The sequence below is a fragment of the Rhinoderma darwinii genome, chromosome 7 (genome assembly GCF_050947455.1).
Source record: "Rhinoderma darwinii isolate aRhiDar2 chromosome 7, aRhiDar2.hap1, whole genome shotgun sequence".
In the NCBI taxonomy this organism is placed as follows: Eukaryota; Metazoa; Chordata; class Amphibia; order Anura; family Rhinodermatidae; genus Rhinoderma; species Rhinoderma darwinii.
Window position 1 is genome coordinate 80,473,761 of NC_134693.1, and position 19,542 is coordinate 80,493,302.

Consider the following 19,542-nt stretch of genomic DNA (forward strand, 5'->3'; position numbering starts at 1 on the left):
TTCTTAAGAATTTGAGAAATTGCTGTTTATGTTCTAAGCCTTGTAACGTCCAAGAAAAATAAAATAATGTTCAAAAAACGATGCCAATCTAAAGTAGACATATGGGAAATGTGAACTAGTAACTATTTTTGGTGGTATAACCGTCTGTTTTTCAAGCAGATACATTTAAATTCTGAAAAATGCTATTTTTTGTAAATTTTCTCTAAATTTTGCAATTTTTCACAAATAAAGACTGAATATATCGACCAAATTTTACCACAAACATGAAGCCCAAAGTGTCACGAGAAAACAATCTCAGAATCGCTTGGATAGGTTTAAGCATTCCGACGTTATTACCATATAAAGTGAAATATGTCAGATTTGAAAAATGGGCTCTGAGCCTTAAGGCCCAAACTAGGCTGCGTCCTTAAGGGGTTAAAGAGGCTCTGTCACCACATTATAAGTGGCCCATCTCCTACATAAGGAGATGGGCGCTATAATGTAGCTGACAGCCATGCTTTTTATTTAAAAAAACAAAGAACGATCTATTTTCACCACTTTATTAGTGATTTTAGCTTTATGTTAATGAGTTTCTCAATGGACAACTGGGCGTGTTTTACTATTGACCAAGTGGGCGTTGTACAGAGAAGTGTGTGACGCTGACCAATCAGCGTCAAATAGACTTCTCTTCATTCATTTAGTCAGCTCCAAGGGATCCTTTTAGATCACTATGTGCTGTCTTATACTAACACATTAACGATACTGAAGTGTTTAGACAGTGAATAGACATTCCACGGGATGTCTATTCACAATCTCTGCACTTCGTTACTGTTCCTGTGGTAGTTACAGCACAGCAAGCGTAATCATGAAGATCACGCTGTAAATGACACGTTACAGCGAGATTACGCTCGCAGATTGGAAATGAATGAAAAATTGTCAGAGGCGTTCCCGATGGGCAGGGGAACCAGGTGTTCCCTGTTTCCATTATTATTCGCTCTAGGGGTAGAACCTTTGGCGGTTTGAATTAGAGGAGATGCGGAGATTGTGAGATTGAAATTTCTAGATCGGGAGGAAAATATATGCGGACAATATTTTACTATTCTTGGCGTCCCACCTTCCAGTTGGGAAGGTACTCGATACATTAAAGGGGTTTTCAGAGTTAACCGTTCTATGTGTCAGTGTTTGAATGTGATTACATTTGTAATGCACTTATTGTATCAATGTCATGTATCGGGCATATACTTTTTAACAGTTTGACCCCGTGTTGGGTATACGGCTCGTAAACAGAGGGGGCAAAGAGTGACGTCACCAGTCGTGTGCCCCATGGCATCATTGGGAAACTGGGCTAATTTGGATACGATAAGTGCATTACAAATGTAATCACATTCAGTGGTTAAAAGCACTGACACATAAAAGTGTTCACTCGGAAAACACCTTTAACCTCTTCCCGACATTAGTCGTATGGATATGTCATGGAAAGCTAGTGCTTCCCGCATTTTGCTGTATCCATATGACAAATGCATGGCCCGGCTCAGAAGCGAAGGCTGTGCTATCATCGCTGGATGTCAGCGGTGTATTACAGCTGACATCCGACTGTAATGGCGGGGACCGAAATTAGCTTAGATCCCCGCCATTAACCCCTTAAATGCTGTGGTGAAAAGCGATTTCTGCATTTAAGAAGTTTGCAGCTCATCGGCACCCCAGCAATGAAATTGCATGGGTTCCGGTGGCTGCAATGGCAACCGGAGGCCTAATACTGGCCTCCTGATCTGCCTAGCACGGAAGCTTCCTTAGCCGGCAACAAGATAGCTCCGATTCCTGCCATTAACCCATTAGATGCAGCGATCGCTGCATCTTACGGGTTGCTAGCAGATCGGCAGCCCTGCCATGCAATCAGGGCTACCAACTGCTGCTATGGCAACAGGAGGCCTAACAATGGCCTCCTGCTTTGCCATTACGGAAGCTTCTGAGCCCTTCTGTGTGCCCAAATAGCAGTTTATGACCACATATTATTGGGTTATTGCCATACTAAAATTTTTTAGCTAAAGCTACGTCTTATTGAAGAAATGGGATTGTTTTTTATTTTCACTGCCCAATTCTAATAATCTTTATGAAACACCTGTGGGGTCAAAATGCTCACTACACTCCTCAAGGGGTGTCGTTTCCTAAATTGAGTCACTCTTTGGGAGTTTTCATTGTTTTGTCCCCTCAGGGGCTTTGCAAATGCGACATGGCGTCCGCAAACCATTCCTGCTAAATTTGAGCACCAGAAGCCAAATTGCACAATTTCCCTTCTAAACCCTGCTGTGTTTTCAAACAGCCGTTTATGACCACATGTGGGATATTGTTTTACTCGGGAGAAATTCCTTTACAAATCTTGTGGTGCTTTTCCCCCTTTAGTCCTTGTGTAAGTGGAAAAAAAAAAAATTAGCTAAACCTACATTTTCTTTGAAAAAAATGTAGATTTTAATTTTTACGGCCTACTTCCAATAATTTCTGCAAAAAAACAAGTGAGGTCAAAATGCTCACTATACCTCTAGATAATCTCCTTGAGGTGTGTAGTTTCCCAAATGGGGTCACTTTTGGGGGATTTCCACTGTTTTGGCACCACAAGAGCCCTACAAACCTGACATGGTGCCTTAAATATATTCTAATAAAAATAAGGTCCCAAAATCCTCTATGTAACTCCTTTTGCCTCTGAGACCTGTGCTTCAGTATATTAACACAGGTTGGATATTTCCTAAATCTGCAGAACCTGGGCAATAAATATTAAGTTGTATTTCTCTGGTTAAACTTTCTGTGTTACAAAAAAATGGATTAAAATGATTTTCTGCAAAAAAAACAAATTTGTGAATTTAACCTCTACTTTGCTTTAATTCCTGTGAAATGTCTAAAGGGTTAAACTTTCTGAATGCTGTCTTGAATATTTTGAGGGGTGACGTTTTTAAAATGGGGTGACTTATTGGGGGATTCTAATATATAACGTCCTCAAAACCACTTCACAACTGAACTCGTCCCTGTAAAAATCGACTTTCGAAATTTTCTTTAAACTGAGAAATTTCTACTAAAGTTCTAAGCCTTGTAACATCCTAGAAAATAAAAGGATGCACAAAAAACTATGTCAATCTAATGTAGACATGTGGGGGATGTTAATTAGTATTTTGTGTGGTATTACTATCTGTCTTACAAGCAGATACATTTAAATTTTTTGCTACATTTTGGTGTTTTTCACAATAAAATACTGAATGTATCAACAAAATTTTACCACTAACTTAAAGTATAATGTGTCACGAGAAAACAGTCTCAGAATCGCTTGGATAGGTAAAAGCATTCCGAAGTTATTACCATGTAAAGTGACACGTGACAGATTTGAAAAATGGGGCTGCAAACTAGTCCACGTCCTAAAGGGTTAAGAGATTAGATTTACAGAGAATGGATTGTTGGATTTTGTTCAAGATACTCAGAAGAAGGATACATTTAAGATACTTGAAAACTATACGCTCTTAAGTTTATTAACCCTTTCAAGACCAAGCTCATTTTGGCCTTCAGCACCAGCCCCATTTTTTCAAATCTGACGTGTCAATTTATGCGGTAATAACTCTGGAATGCTTTTGCCTATCCAAGCGATTCTGAGCTTGTTTTCTCGTGACATATTGTACTTTATATTAGTGGAAAAATTTGGTCAATAAATTCATTGCTTATTTGTGAAAAACACCAAAATTTAGAGAAAATTTGCAAAAATTATGATTTTTCTCATTTTAAATGTATCTACTTGTAAAACAGATAGTAATACCACACAAAATAGTCACTATTTCACATATTCCATATGTCTACTTTATATTTGCATCGTTTTTTGAACATTATTTTAATTTTTCTAGGACGTTACAAGGCTTAGTACTTTACCAGCAATTTCTCACATTTTCAAGAAAATGTCAAAAGGCTTTTTTTTTTTTTTTTTTTGCAGGGACCAGTTCAGTTCTAAAGCGGCTTTGAAGGCCTTATGTACTAGATAGACCCCATAAATCACCCCATATTAAAAACTGCATCCCTCAAAGTATTCAAAACCGCATTCAGAAAGTTTCTTAACCCTTTAGGCGTTTCACAGGAATTAAAGCAATGTAGAGGGGAAATTGTCAAATTTTATTTTTTTTGCTGCAATTCATTTGTAATACATTTTTTTTCTGTAACACAGAAGGTTTTACCAGAGAAACGCAACCCAATATTTATTGCCCAGATTCTGCAGTTTTTAGAAATATCCCACATGTGGCCCTAGTGTGATAATGGACTGAAATACTGGCCTCAGAAGCAAAGGAGCACCTAGTGGATTTTGTGGCCTCCTTTTTTTAGAATATATTTTAGGCACCATGTCGGGTTTGAAGAGGTCTTGTAGTGCCAAAACAGTGGAAATCCCCCAAAAGTGACACGGTTTTGGAAACTGCACCCCTCAAGTAATTTATCTAGGGATATAGTTAGCATCTTGACCCCACATGTCTTCTGCTATATTTATTGGAGTTTGCCTGTGAAAGTGAAAATCTACTTTTTTTCTGAAAAAAAATATTTGCAAGGAATAAAGAATAAAAAGCACCCCAAAACTTGTAAAGCTACTTCTCCCGATTACAGCAATACCCCATATGTGGTACTAAACTGCTGTTTGGACCCACGGCAGAGCTCAGAAGGGAAGGAGCGCCATTTGGATTTTGAAGCGCAGATTTTGCTGGATTGGTTTTCAGTGCCATGTCGCGTTTGCAACGCCCTGGAGGGAGCAAAACGGTGGAAACATCCCAAAAGTGACCCCATTTTGTAGACTACACCCCTCAAGGAATTTTTCTAGGGGTATAGTTAGCATTTTGACCCCACAGTTTGTTTGCTGAATTTAGTGGAATTAGGCCGTGAAAATGAAGATCTACTTTTTTCTGAAAAAATATAGAAATGTTTAATTTTTACAATGAATAAAGGAGAAAAATCACCCCAAAATTTGTAAAGCAATTTGTCCTGATTACAGCAATACGCCATATGTGGTAATAAACTGCTGTTTGGACCCACGGCAAGACTCAGAAGGGAAGGAACAATATTTGGCTTTTGGAGCTCAAATTTAGCTTGAATGGTTTTCGGGTGTCATGTCGCATTTGCAATGCCCCTGAGGTACCAAAACCTCCCAAAAGTCCCATTAGGTCGCTGGTACAATACACTGCAGTACTAATGTATTGCAGTATAATATCATTTTTACAGTCCCGGGTGTCAGCTGTAATACACAGAATATGGCGCGGGCGCAGCGCATGAGCCCGCTCCATATATAACCCCCCGCACCACGTCATGCTATTAAGTCGTGGTGCGCGAAGGCGTTAATGCTCAGCGGATGGTGCAAAGTGAAAATTAAAATGCCATTTTAATGCACAATATGTTGTGCCCAGTTTGTGCCACTGAAGACAAATACCTCATACAATGTTGAGCGGGTTCTCCCGGATATAAAATATCATATATGTGGACGTAAGCTGGTGTTTGGGCATGCTGTGGGGCTCAGAAGGGAGGGAGCGCCATTTGGCTTTTGGAGCGCAGAGTTTGCTTGGTAACTGTCCTGTTTGGGGTTTTGCTGGTATTTCAGTTTATGATGTGGGGGTATGTGTAATTTGGGCAGAGTACTTCAGGACATAATAAGAGGGTATAATAATTCGGTAAATAAATAATAATCTGCAGATATGTGGCCAATGTCGCACTGATAAATGGCGCCCGATCTTATCAGCTTTTGGACACTGCACAATTTCTGTCGCTATATTTTGAAAGCCAGAACTTTTTTTTTTTTTTCCTTCACTGGAGCCGTGCGAGGACTTGTTTGTTGCGAGACAATCTGTAGTTTTCATTGGTACCATTTTAGTGTACATGTGATTTTTTTTCACTTTTTATTAGATTTTTTTGGCACGCAAAGTGACAAAAAAACTAGTTGTGACACTGTTTTTGTCTTTTTTTTTTTTACACTTTTCACCGTGCGCTATAAATGACATTTTACTTTATTCTGCGGGTCGATACGATTACGGCGATACCAGATGTATATAGTTTTTTTTATGTTTTGTGGCATTTGCTCAATAAAATCACTTTTCGAGAAAATTATTTATTTTTTGTATCACCATATTCTGAGAGCCATAACTTTTTTTTTTATTTTTCAGTCAAAAAAGCTGTGTAAGGGCTTGTTTTTTGCGGGACGGGTTGTCGTTTTTATTGGTACTGTTTTAGGGTACATGCGACTTTTTGATCACTTTTTATTCTATGTTTTTGGAGGGTTGATGACCAAAAAAATAGTGATTCTGACATTGTTTTTTAATTATCTTTTTTGCGCTGTTCACCGTGCGGGAAAAATAATATTATAGTTTTATAGTTTGGGTCGTTGTGAACGCGGTCATACCAAATATGTGTACTTTTTTTTAACATTTTCATTTTTTTCCTATAATAAAAGACTTATAGGAATGAAAGCATTTTTTGTTTTTGTAACTTTTTTTATAACTTGGTTTTTACACTTTTATAAAACATTTTTATTACTTTATTTTTTACTTGTTTTACTTGAAGCCTGGCAGCACTGATCGCTGCTATAACACATTACACTACCTAGGTAGTGTAACGTATTATAAACTGTCAGTGTGACGCTGAGAGTCACACTGACAGGAAGCTTATGAGGACCGGCCTCCGGCTGGTTCTCGTAGGCTGCTGTGCATGGCAGACCCGGGGGCCGTTGTTTGGCCTCCGGTTTTGCCTTATAACCAACTGCAGCACCTACAATCGGTCCCCGGGAAAGTTTGTTGTAGCAACAAACTTTCCAGTTCGTTGCTGCAACAAACTTTCCCTGCGATCACATGACCGGGACCTGAACCAATTAGGTCCCGGTCATGTATCCGGGACCAGAGGCACTACCAGCGCTACTCTGAGACACCCGGATCACGCTTTTAACACCCACCGTGAATTCACGTCGGCGCTGCACAGAGCCCAGCAAGCGCCGACGTGAATTTACTGTGGGCGGTCGGGAAGCGGTCAAGATTATAGTAGTGGTGGGGTTTAACTAGCCATTGGTGGAATTCCAGTGTATGCTTTTTTTAGCAATGGTTTTGTAAAACCTTGATGTACATGTATTTTTTTGTACTTCCTTTTATTCTCTGTGATTCACCAAACAAGGTAGTCCAGATATGCTGGACTTATTGGAATTGTATTCTATAGGTGGATATTAAGGGTTCAGGGAGGGGAGGGATAGGGGGAAGGGTGAGCAGAGGTTGAAGTGTGGTGGTGTTTTGTATTTCATTGGGTTACTGCCCATTTCACAAGGTTTGTTGGTGCCACCTGGGCGGTTAGGCATCAAGATTAAGTTGCTCAAGTCTGCAAGACTGCTACCTGGACTTCGGTGCACACCTTCACTACGTTTTACCAGATTCATTTTTTTTGGCCTGTGCAGATGCCAGTCTGGGTCGCAGAGTGTTGCAGGCAGCTGTGTGTTGCCTGGTTGTACTTTTACTTTTTTCCTCTTACACTCTGGAACTAAGTTAAGACTTCCCAGATCCTGACGACTTATTTTTGTTTGTGCCTCTTCTGGGCCCTGTTGTTCTGACTGGTTTAGTTTTCTACCGGGACTGTGAGGTTTGTTTGTTTTCTCCTGCCACTTCTGAATTAGCCAGTGTCTGTGGAATGGATATGGCCTGCCTGGACAAATCCGGGACTCTCTCCTACCAAATTTCGCCTCCTAGTGCCAGTTGTATATGCCCCTGGTGCTGTGTTCCCCCCACCCCCCCACCCCCCCCCCCCCAAGAAAAATATTTATGGGGAGTGCAAAATCTTGTTTTTATAGACCTTTATGACAGGGGTTTTATGCATCAGTCTTCTAATATTTTTGGTATGCAGTTACATAAGAAAAATTAATTGGTTAATGTTTTAATAGCATAATTTCTCATTTTTCAGGTACAGATCCCATCTGTCGCTGGTGGTACTTTGTAGCCTCGATGGCTATTGGCTGGCTGCAGGGTGATGATGCTGTTGTGAAATCTCATTATTTGGATGTGGAGAGGATACCCAAGCTGCTGGACACTGAGTAAGTCTCTTCAGTAATATCCCATTTAATAGTGTTTAATAAATTATTTGGGACTTTGATATTTATGAACTATCCTTCGGATAGGTCATCAATGGTAGACTGGTGGGGTTCCGACTCCTAACTCCGTACATTTGGTAGTGGCTGTGCCTGGTACTGCAGCTCAGTCCCATTCACTTGAATGGGACTAGGCTGCAAAGTACTGTAGTACTGTGCCTGGTGAATTAAGAAGAGGCAGCGGTGCTTCTCGGAGTGCAGCGGCCCATTCAGTAGGCTAATTGGTGGGGGTGTCGGGAGTTTGACCTCCACTGATCTGATATTGATGATTAAGGATAGGCCATCAATATCAAAATTCCGTAAACTATTTGGCCTATTTTCAGATAAGCATGGCTATTGGTTACAACATGTTTACACATAACCAGAATGCAACTTGTAAATTTCCAATATGTAAAGGTATATTAGTTTTTTTACTCACCTGAACCATTGTATGACTCTTCTTTGTTTATTCAGGAACCCCTTAGTGAAGGCTGTCATTCACACGTGCAGAGCGTTGCATATGTCTGTGTCTGGAAAAAATGACAGTGCACAACATTCATTCAGTCAGTGTGAGAAAGCCAGTGCCTTCTTGTGGAATAGTCTGAATATGAACAGCACCTGCAATAATAATCTTAAGGTGATTACCTGATACAAACTGGTTATTCAGCTACCTTTTTAAGAGGTTTTTTAAATTTTGTTTTGCTTATTTCAGTTGCATTTTATATGTATAAGGTCCCCAGTTTTAGAAATAAATTTTTAGCATGAAACGCTTCTACTTCTAAACTGTAAGGGAAGATGAGTAAGATCTTATTGGCGTCGCCATGGTGCATTGTTGTTGCATTGCATGTGTCTCTGGTGTCTGTGCAATGTTTCTTCAGTGCAGTATGGAGGCTTCAGATGTATCATCTTATTGACCAGTGTATCAACATCTCTATTGCTTGCTTTGTTGTTACTTTTTTTCCTCTTGAATTTGGTTAATATAGAATACAAAAGGTTCTCAAATATAGAATCCATTATGAAGTTACATACATGTATCACATTGCCAAAACCACGAGGACCCCAAACCTCACATCCACATGCGTTTCTTGAACACCTCATTTATGAACCATGGGCATTGATATGGAATATTTGTCCCCTTTGCTGCTGGAAGGTTGTCCCCTTTGTATAGGTAGGTTTCCACTAGACACAACCTCATAGATTCACATCCATGGAGTGAGTGCTGCTCCTTAAGATAAGATGTTTACACATGCTGCACTTCAGCACTCGCCAGTCATATTCTGTGGGATCACTTTCCACATTTCAGCTGAGTAGTTGTTGTTCCTAAAGCTTTCCACTTCACGATGACTATTGTTAGCCGGGGCAACTCTGGCTGTGCAGACATTTGACCAACTCAATTGTATTCTATGTATGATTTATTCCACTGCTAGGGTCTTATGTTGCGGAAGTGTGCTGTGCGACAAACCGCACGTCTTTTACCTCAAATTGCCATGGTTTTACATGAGAAACTTGTTTGATCTGTAAGAAACGTGTGGCCAATAACCGCATTGCAAAACCATAGTAAAATTGTGCAGTTTTTCCCACGCATTACACTGCCGCAACGTGTGAACCCAGTCTAAGGCCCCCTCCACACGGCCGTAGCCGTGTGCACGGTCCGTGATTACAGGCATGGACGGCCGTGGACTGTCATCCGCATTTGCGGGCAGTGCTCCCATTATAAAGTATAGTAGCACGGTCCGCAAAATCAAAAAATAGGACGTGTCCTATTTTTTACGGGTAATTTCTACAGCCCGGACACTTGCTCATTAATATATACGGGAAGGTGTCCGTGGGCCAAAGAAATGAATAGATCAGAATTTTGATCTGCAATTACGGATCCATAAATGTGGATCAAAATGACGGTCGTGTGCATATGACACCCAAGGATTTCTTGACTCTATGCTTGATTTATTTCACCTTTTAGCAGAGAATGTGGCTGAATTCATTAATCCCTTCCCTCCGCAGCCATTTTTCGGATTTTTATTTTCGCTTTTTCCTCCCCGCTTTACGAAAGTCATAACTTTTTTTTTTTTTTTTTTTTAATCATCGATTTGAGCGGTGTGATAGCTTATTTTTTTTTTTAGAGTGAACTGTGGTTTTGGTTGGTACCGTTTTGGGGAACATATGAATTTTGGATTATTTTTTTACAAAAATGTTTATGGGAGATGAGGTGACCAAAAAACCGACTTTGGTGTTTTAATTTTTTTTTTCTACGCCTTTCACCATGCTGTTAAATTAATGTTTTTTATTTTAATAGTTTGATCTTTTACGAACGTGACTATACCAGTTACATGAATTTATTTTTTGCATTACTTTTGGGGGGAAATTGAAAAGGTTCTTGTTTTTGTTTTTTTACATAAACCAAAAACTAACTATTTGGCTTTTTTTTTTTTATAAGTTTTTCATTTAAACCCACGATCGTTGGATCGATTGCACAATATACCGCAATACTAATCATGTCATGTAGGTGGCGATGGGACGTCCGAGGGGGCCCCGCCCTCATTCTAACGGCTTAGATGCCACGGTCATTATGGACAGCGGCTTCTAAGGGGTTAACCCCTTGTGGCACAGCCAATTTTTTCAAATCTGATGTGTCATTTTATGTGGTAATAGCGTGGGAATTCTTTTACCTATCCAAACTATTCTGAGACTGTTTTCTCATGACCTATTGTATTTTAGGTTAGTGGAAAAATTTGGTCGATATATTCAATATTTATTATTAATTTGCAGAAATGTGCATTTTTGTAAATGGATCTGCTTGTAGAACAGATAGTAATACCACACAAAATAGTCACTAGTTAACATTTTTTATGTTTGCTTTAGTTTTTGAACGTCCTTTTATTTTTCTTGGACGTTACAAGGTTTAGAACTTGAGCAGCAATTTCTCACGTTTTCAAGAAAATGTCAAATGGCTATTTTTACAGGTACCAGTTTAGTTCTGAAGTGGTTTTGAGGGCCTTATATATTAGAATCCCCCAATAAATCACCCCATTTTAAAAACTGCACCTCCAAAGTATTCAAAACAGCCATTAGGCGTTTCACAGGAAATAAAGCAAAGTATAGGAGAAATTTACAAATTGTAATTTTTTTTTTTGCTGAAATTCATTTGTAATAAAAAAAAATAAAAAAAATCTGTAACACTGAAGGTTTTACCAGGGAAATGCAAATCAATAATTATTACCCAGATTCTGCAGTTTTTAGAAATATCCCACATGTGGCCCTAGTGTCCTAAGGGACTGAAACACCGGCCTCAGAAGCAATGGAGCACCTAGAGGATTCTGGGGCCTTCTTTTTTTTTTTTTAGGTTTTATATTTTAGGCACTATATCAGGAATGAAGAGCTCTTGTGTGTGCCTAAATAGTGGAAACCCCCCAAAAGTGTTCCAATTTTGGAAACTACACCCCCCCCCCCAAGGAATTTATCTAGGGGTGTAGTTAGCATTTTGACCCCACAGGTATTTTGCTATATTTATTGGAGTTAGTCTGTGAAAATGAAAAATATGTAATATTTACAAGGAATAAAGATGAAAACGTACCTCACCATCTATAAAGCATCTTCTCCCGATTACGGAAATACCCTATATGTGGTAATAAACTGCTGTTTGGACCCACAGTAGGAGCACCATTTGGATTTTGGAGCGCAGATTTTGCTTGAATGGTTTTCGGTGCCATGTCTCGTTTGCAATGCACTGGAGGGACCAAAACAGTGGAAACTCCCCAAAAGTGACCCCATTTGGTAAACTACAACCCTCAAGGAATTTTTTTTTAGCATTTTAACCCCACAGGTTTTTTGCAGAATTTAGTGGAATTAGGCCGTGAAAAATGAATATAAACATTTTTGTCCACTTAAATGTTGCATTTTTTCATTTTCACAAGGGATAAAGGAGAAAGTCGCCCTAAATTTGTAACGCAATCTCTCCCGAGTATGACAATACCCCACATGTGGTAATAATTTTTTTTTTTAATAGAAATTAATTAACCTTTGCAGGACTGATCCTTTTTTTATTTTCCATTTTAGTTTTTCACGCCCCACCTTCCAAACGCCATAACTTTTATATTTTTCCATCAATAGAGCGGTGTGAGGGCTTATTTTTTGCGGGAGGAGTTGTAGTTTCTATTGACTCCATTTAAAGTACCATATAATGCATTGGGAAACTGAAAATACAATTCTTTGCGTTGTGAAATTGGAAAAAACTGCGATTCCTCCATTTGTTTTTGGGGTTTTGTTTTTACCGCTTTCACTGTGCGGTAAAAAGACAACTTAACTTATTTTGCGTCTCAAGACGATTACGGTGATACCAAATTTATATATATATATATATATATATATATATATATATATATATTTTACTACTTTTACAAAGAAAAGACTATTTGTTTAAAAAAATAATTTTTGTAACAACACAACTTTTTTATTTTTTGGTCGATTGAGCGGTGTGAGGGCTTATTTTTTGGCGGGACAAGCTGCAGTTTTTTTAGGTAACATTTTTTGGTACATACAACTTTGTGTTACGTTTTATTTAGAGCTAAGGTGACCAAAAAACGGCGTTCATCAAGCGCTATAAATGATAGTTTTACTTTATTCTGCGGGTCGGTACGATTATGGCAATACCATATGTATATCGTTTTTTTTATATTTTGCATCGTTTGCACAATAAAATCACAAACAATTTATTTTCTGTGTCACCATATTTTGAGAGGCTGGTCCTCATAGGCTTACATACATAATAGACCCGGAGGCTGTTGTCTGGCCTCCGGATGCCATCGGCAACCCCCACAATTGCATGGGGGCTGCCGATGTGCTACAAACCCCCTAAATGCGGCGATCGCATATCGATCGCCGCGTTTAAGGGGTTTAATGCCGAAATCAGCAGCAATGAGCCACTGATCAGCAACAGTGGAGTGTTAGCTGTCAGGGACAGTTGGCCTCCCGATGCATACAGTCGCCGACCGTGTCCACCGGGAACTGCACGGTAACTGTACCTACTCGTGCGCTAAGTCACCGGCCACCAGGACGTACAGTTACGTCGTGGTGCGCCTAGGGGTTAAATGAACGGGATCCCGCCCGTTGCACTGAAGTGTCGGCTATATATCATACAGTCGACACGCTTCTCTAATAGAACGTGCCCAGTCTGTGAACCCACCCCGTACTTCTTTTCCCTGACCTGCCGTGTATATATACGGTGGTTGTCGGTACAGGGTTAATAAGATGGGTATCTCATATTGCTTCTGTATGATGGGGGAGCTATTACAATTTCTTAGGGTAGCTGTCTGCAGCACTGCAAAGTTATAGTCGCTTTATACTGGGCTGATTTCTATAACGTTTATAAAGGTTTATTTTATTTAATAAAATGACAAAATCTGCCCCTGCAACGTAGTATGGAGGTGGCAAATGCAGGACATTATTACAACTTGGAATCAAAGACCGAAATAACAATCTGACTGGGAACCAAGAGTCGGTGTGAACAGTAAAAAAAAAATTCAACATTTTCTAGTTTTTATTTGACGGTTCTAACTGGGGATTAACCTTCTACATTATGGGAACTTCAAATGTAGCCCCGTATTACAGCCTATGCGGTATGTGTGGATGTCTACATTTATATAGGGATCTTAATGGTTCTGATTTTTATTTTGTCTGTAGCTTATGTGAATATGTGACACTTTCTAATCTATCTTCTAAAGGGAAAGTAGCATTGTCCTTCCTGTGGATCGTAGTCCTTCTGACGCTACCTGCAGACACTCTGTAAATGCTCAGAAACCTCCATCTCTAAAAAGCCATTTAGTGTAAAACTGTAAATATTGTAAGTTAGGGACAGTTAGTTTTTCCTGCACCTGAAGACCCTGAACCTGAATAATTGGTTTTGAATTTCAGAAAAAAAATGGAAGGAATTCCTCTCTAAGATATATTCCTATGAAAGTCCGAGCATAAACTACTACATTTACACACACATATAGACATATATTTTGATTTTTTAGATGTTACTTAAAGTGGTTGTTTCAGCATAGACATTTGTCAAACTATCATGAACCCAATCGATCACCAGACCCCTGTGGCCAGGTAGTCGGATCAACGGGTCCACTTCATGTTCTGTTGGCTCTGCATTCTTCAGAGACTGCGTGGTAATCCTGGTATAGTCAATGGCCAACCATGCGGCCGCTAGGGGAAGGCGAAGCCACTTTGTTCTACAACCAGCAGGGATTACAGCAGATGGATTCCCACCAATCTGACATTGATGGAATATTAATTTTTAAATTACTTCAGTGTTCCAGGGGACGGGGGTTAATTTCAGTTAACTGCTCATTTCCCCTACAGCGGAAATGTAGTATTGCATGTAATACATGATCAAGCCAAGTCCGCCAGAGCTGCTGCTTGTTGGCATCTCTACGCTCTGGCTCATAGTGGGGGTCCAAAGTGGGTTTATAAATAGGGCTTGTCAAGATGAGAACAACCCCTCTAATGTAAGCAAGAGAGGCCATTTCTGTTAAATTGACGAAATGCCATGCTACAGATCGTGATGACAGGATTAATGGGGTTTCTTTTCTATACATACATTACCAGGTAGAGCAGCTGCTGATCTGTGACCTCCTGCTATCTGTGAGAACTTCATTATGGCAGAAACAGGCCTGTTCCACCCAAGCATCTGGAGAAGCAATTCATGCTTCCACATCTGTACTGACAGGATTTCAAAGGGACCTGATCAGCCTTCGCAGGTTGGCCCTCACCTTTAAACCTGCACAATGCAAGGTATGCATGGTTATAGTGTTTATCAAAATAAAACCAATACGCACCTATTCTAAAGTTTGTAACTATTGTAAATCCGTTAAATCCTAGCTGTTCCTGCATGAAGCCACAGTTCGTCTTATGGCTGGAGCAAGTCCTACTCGTACACACCAGTTGTTGCAGCACAGTCTTCAGAAACGCCCCCCAAACACCAGTAAGCCAGGTATTTATTCATCTCTACACACTTACACAAGGTTTAGCTAGCCATGCTGGATTGGCCAACTTTCATTCTCCAGTTGGCTTTATGTGAGCCAATTTAGTAAGTTATGTGAACAGATGGAAAAATTACAATGAAACGGGGAGTTCGCATTTTGCTATTTCTGTAGGTAAGTGTAGTTCACTCTTATGTTTGCTTAACTAGCAATATTCTATATAGTTTATCAAATCACGTCTTGTTTTAGAATGGCTTTGGTGTAAATCTGCCAGGTTTGATTTTCTCGCTTTAAATGTACGGTAGGCCAATGGATTTGTCCTATTTTATTTTATGGCCTGATAAATAAGGTAAAATAATCCACTCATGTATCATTTCCATCTTGTCATTTATGTTGTATTTTGTAATACACTAATCGGCATTGATTTAATCTTTTGCACTTAGGTGACTTGGAATTATTACCAGGAAAAAGGGAGAGAGCTACAGCCATCCTTTTGGCATGCCGCCACCTCCCCCTGTCATTTTTATCTTCTCCTGGCCAGAGAGCAGTTATGTTGGCAGAAGCAGCACGGACTTTGGAGAAGGTGGGCGACAGACGCTCATATCAAGATTGCCAGCAGATGATGGTTAAGCTTAGTGGGGGCACTGCCATGGCAGCTTCTTGAGGCCAGCTATTTTCTTTTGGTCCAGCCTCAACAACTGAACACCATACAGGAATAAATACTGGCCATCCTGCTGAGCTTAATCTAGCCTTGAAGGTTTTTTTTTTTTTTTTTTTTTTTTTTAAAATAATAAAACTAAGAACAATCTCAGTGATAAGTATTCTACAGGAAGGGACTATTATCAGAAGAAAAGCCTAAAATGACCGCTGCATAATTATTCGTGCAGGTTTTTTTTTGTGTTCTCCAGAGATTTGCATTCATTTCATATGGATAAAATATATCCCTTACGGCCCGTTCACATCAGCGTTCACCCGACGGAAACCTCAGACGGAACCCCTGAACGGAAAGCGAATGCTGATGTGAACCAGCCCTTAGATCTCTTTAACTGACATCCAGTGGCACGTTTGAGGGCAACCCAGGTTAACATTACAATTGAATAGACTATTATAGACCGATTATTATAATAATGTATATGCAATTTAAAAGCTAGCATAACAGGACACTAGTTAATTTTCTATGGGTAGTCATTAGTGCAAACCATTTCCTGAAATAATATATTGATAAATTATTTGGTCATGAAATGTTTACTTTTATCATTTTAGAATTAACTATGGTTCTATTTAGGTCCTTTTCACCTGTACATCATTTATTGCTTTTTTTTGACCAGTGCACGGATCATACTAATTCACCAGCTACGGTCATGGATTTATGGTTCAATTGCAAGTATGAATAAGTCGCTGTTCCTCAAATCCAGTATCTCTGAAGCAGGTCTTGCTCAGGACAACTATCCTGCAGTAAAATAAATTTGATCCGTAACAAAATTTCTGCATCAACCCCAGCTCAGCTGGGATATGTGCAAGGATTTGTGTGAATCAGACTTGTCCTCCGTTTTCTGTTTTCATCCTTCTGTTAGAAAAGTAGATCCGGAGTTTTGTATATAAAATATAACTTTTACTTGTTTTTCATAAAAAATTGCTCTAGAAAAAACATACATGTACAGACAATATATATATATATAAAAGGTAGCTGGTGTACTGAATTTTTGGTACTCATTCATAGCCTGTATCCAGTATCGTCAGGTAATTCGATATGAACAGCAGTACATGCGTGTTTGTAATGAATAGAGAGTGTTCATCAATTTTTATATATCTAGAGATCCTTTCTTGTAAGTAACCAACAGGTGCTTGTAAGTGACCAATAGGTGCAAGAGTACGGGCTCAATGCCTTGGCAACCTTTTAAGCTTGGTGTCCAGTGGATCAGGAAACCTCACTTGGTTTATATAAAGGATCTCCTCTGAACTCTCGTAATGTAGACTTGATCAACAAGTAAACAAGTAAAAGTTATATTTTATATACAAAACTCCGGATCTACTTTTCTTTCTATATATATATTACGGAGAACCTTATAAAATAAGTCTGGATGGTGGACTTTACTTTTCATAATCATTCATCCTTCTGTTAAAAATATTAATTTTTTTCTCTATTGAGGTAACCTAGCCCAGTGATATTCCTGTGATACCTCTGGTTAAAGATTCATTGAATTGGTGACCATACTGGAAATTTTTAAAGACTTTTCCCTTAATGGATGGTTTTAGAGACAGCAGTTCTCTTCTGTTACCCATTAGATGTAGGTTCACCTATTTTCCCTTGCGTCTGATGGCATGCTAGTCAATACCTGGAGGCTTATAGGAGTTATATCACCACAGATGTTTATGGCATATTCACAGTATATGCCATAAATGTCTGATAGATGCTGGTCTCACCCCTGGGAACCGCACCTATCTCCTGTAAAGAGATCCCCGATCCCGCCTAAAGAGGTGATCACTGGCAGCCACATCCAGGTGGAGCATAAGTTCACAACAGGACAGGAATACACTGCTTCTGTAACTCCCATAGCAATGAATGAGATTTAAAGAAACCATAGCACAGTAAATCTAACGGTAGGGAAACTTCAAGCTTGCTTTGCTTACATAAATACTTTCTTTACTTCAACCTCAATTCTACATAAGTTTGCAGCATGTCAGTAACATTATCCTTAAGTGGTTCCTGTGCTGAAAGCACGGTGGGGGAAAGAAGGGCACAGATGCACTCCCTTGTGTGATAACATAATGACAGTCACTCAGTCGTTAGTGTTGGTGATATGCTCATCTTGTTAGCACTTGGTTGTAAGCATAATGAAGTCTCCCTCAGGAGGGTTTCCAGACCTTCAGTGGGAATCCACGGTCATCCAGATGGACAACTCTTCGGGATAGGGCAGGGGACCACCGTCGGTCATTGTCGTCAGAAGCTTATTTGCATGCTTCCGTGAATAATACCTTCTGTGCTGCAACCTGTTTCAAGGATGGCAACTGATGCTTCAAAGAAACCCCTGCAGACGACGCTTGGCACCGTGGGCCCGATGATCCGATTGCCTGGCTACAGACTGCTTGCACCCCTCTGCGAAAAAATAATTACAGGTTGTTAGGAACTTCTAGTACAACCCAAAAAGATGAGCAGGAACTCGCCTGTCTCTGCACCTTTTCTATTATACATGGATATTGCACTATTGCGCCTCTTCTCTCTCTCTCTCATATCTCCACCTCGGGTTTCCCTGGAGGTCTATCCTCCTATCTAGGTCAGCACCTACCCATACAAGTTATCCTTAAGGAACACTAAACACAGAAAATGCGCAAAAAAAAATATCCAAGAACTTGATCCTGAGGTTTAGAAACCGTGGAATCAAATATACCTCCTGTTTAGTTTTCACATTCATTTCTAGGTTTAGTGTTCCTTTAAATGAGTGCGATACTGCTGCTCTACGTGCTAGACATTTAGAAATACTGAAGCTTATGTTTTCTCATTCTATAAATGGCAATTTTTCTGATTATTTCATATTTGTTGTTAGTTATGCTAGTTGGCAAGATTTCTGTTTGCATCCATGAAAGCTAGAGGACCAATATCTATATGTGCGTATGTTCGATACATGCATCTCCAGTTTTATTCTTTTTATAGGCCTTTTGTGTTTTAGGATTATTTACATTGTTTATATTCACAAGAAGTAAAAAGCTGTAAAATAAACGTGACATTTGCTTAATTTAAAATGGCCTTGTTTGTACAAATAGAAACACTTAGGCTTCTACATGTAAATAAGTATATTTTTTGTAATTTCTATACTGGATGTGTAGGCACCTGGCAAGGCGTGTATATTTTGCATATTTATTTTCGTGTAGTTGTATGTTCAGTGGTAGGAGAAGTTGTACGCTCTCCTTATGTACCTCCTTGTGAACGGTCACGTTCATTTGTACAGTATGCAGTCATAGTTTTAAAAGTATTAAACACACAACTACTGTTCACCTACTTCAGTTAGGAACGTCATTGATCTTATCAGACATATTTAATGTACGTATATGTCTTGACTAGGCCTTTCACTGTATTAAAACTGAATGATTAAAAGTCCTCCGATAAGTTCAGATAATCAAAACGGATTTTGGGAGATGCATTTGCTCTTTTTTCCTGAGGTTGGGCCTTCTTCCCTCTTGGTTTGTGGTATCCTCCTTGTCATATGCTTCCTTATCTACACAACCGTGTGAGATTTTAAAGGGATTGTCCCATAAGGGATATCATTCATATGGCTTATTACGGTTTGAGACCCTCCCTTTTATGAGCCAGAGTGGAGAGCTAACCGCGGCTCTCCACTCTGGTGGACTAGAGACGTCCATATGTTGCATGGACTGACATTCAGCCTAAAGGGTTATTCCCAACTTATATATTTATGGCATATCCACAGGATATGCCATAAATGTCTGATAGATGCGGGTCCCAGCTCCTATGTCAAGAACTGGGGGTCACTCGACCCCGGT

General features: G+C 39.5%; 1 protein-coding gene across 3 annotated transcripts in view; it reads left to right on the top strand.

Moving 5' to 3' along the window:
• The window catches only part of SREBF2 (sterol regulatory element binding transcription factor 2), a 56,087-nt gene extending 37,327 nt beyond the window's left edge, over positions 1-18,760 (top strand). For 2 of the 3 annotated variants that reach the window (XM_075833607.1, XM_075833609.1), the window contains exons 15-19: positions 7,912-8,041; positions 8,549-8,711; positions 14,669-14,854; positions 14,942-15,053; positions 15,486-18,760. In XM_075833607.1, the coding sequence (XP_075689722.1) occupies positions 7,912-8,041; positions 8,549-8,711; positions 14,669-14,854; positions 14,942-15,053; positions 15,486-15,706 (812 nt within the window). In that variant the 3' untranslated portion in view covers positions 15,707-18,760. The remainder of the gene's footprint in view (positions 1-7,911; positions 8,042-8,548; positions 8,712-14,668; positions 14,855-14,941; positions 15,054-15,485) is intronic. The other variant, XM_075833608.1, reaches the window with a different exon arrangement.
• Positions 18,761-19,542: the final 782 nt, after the last annotated feature.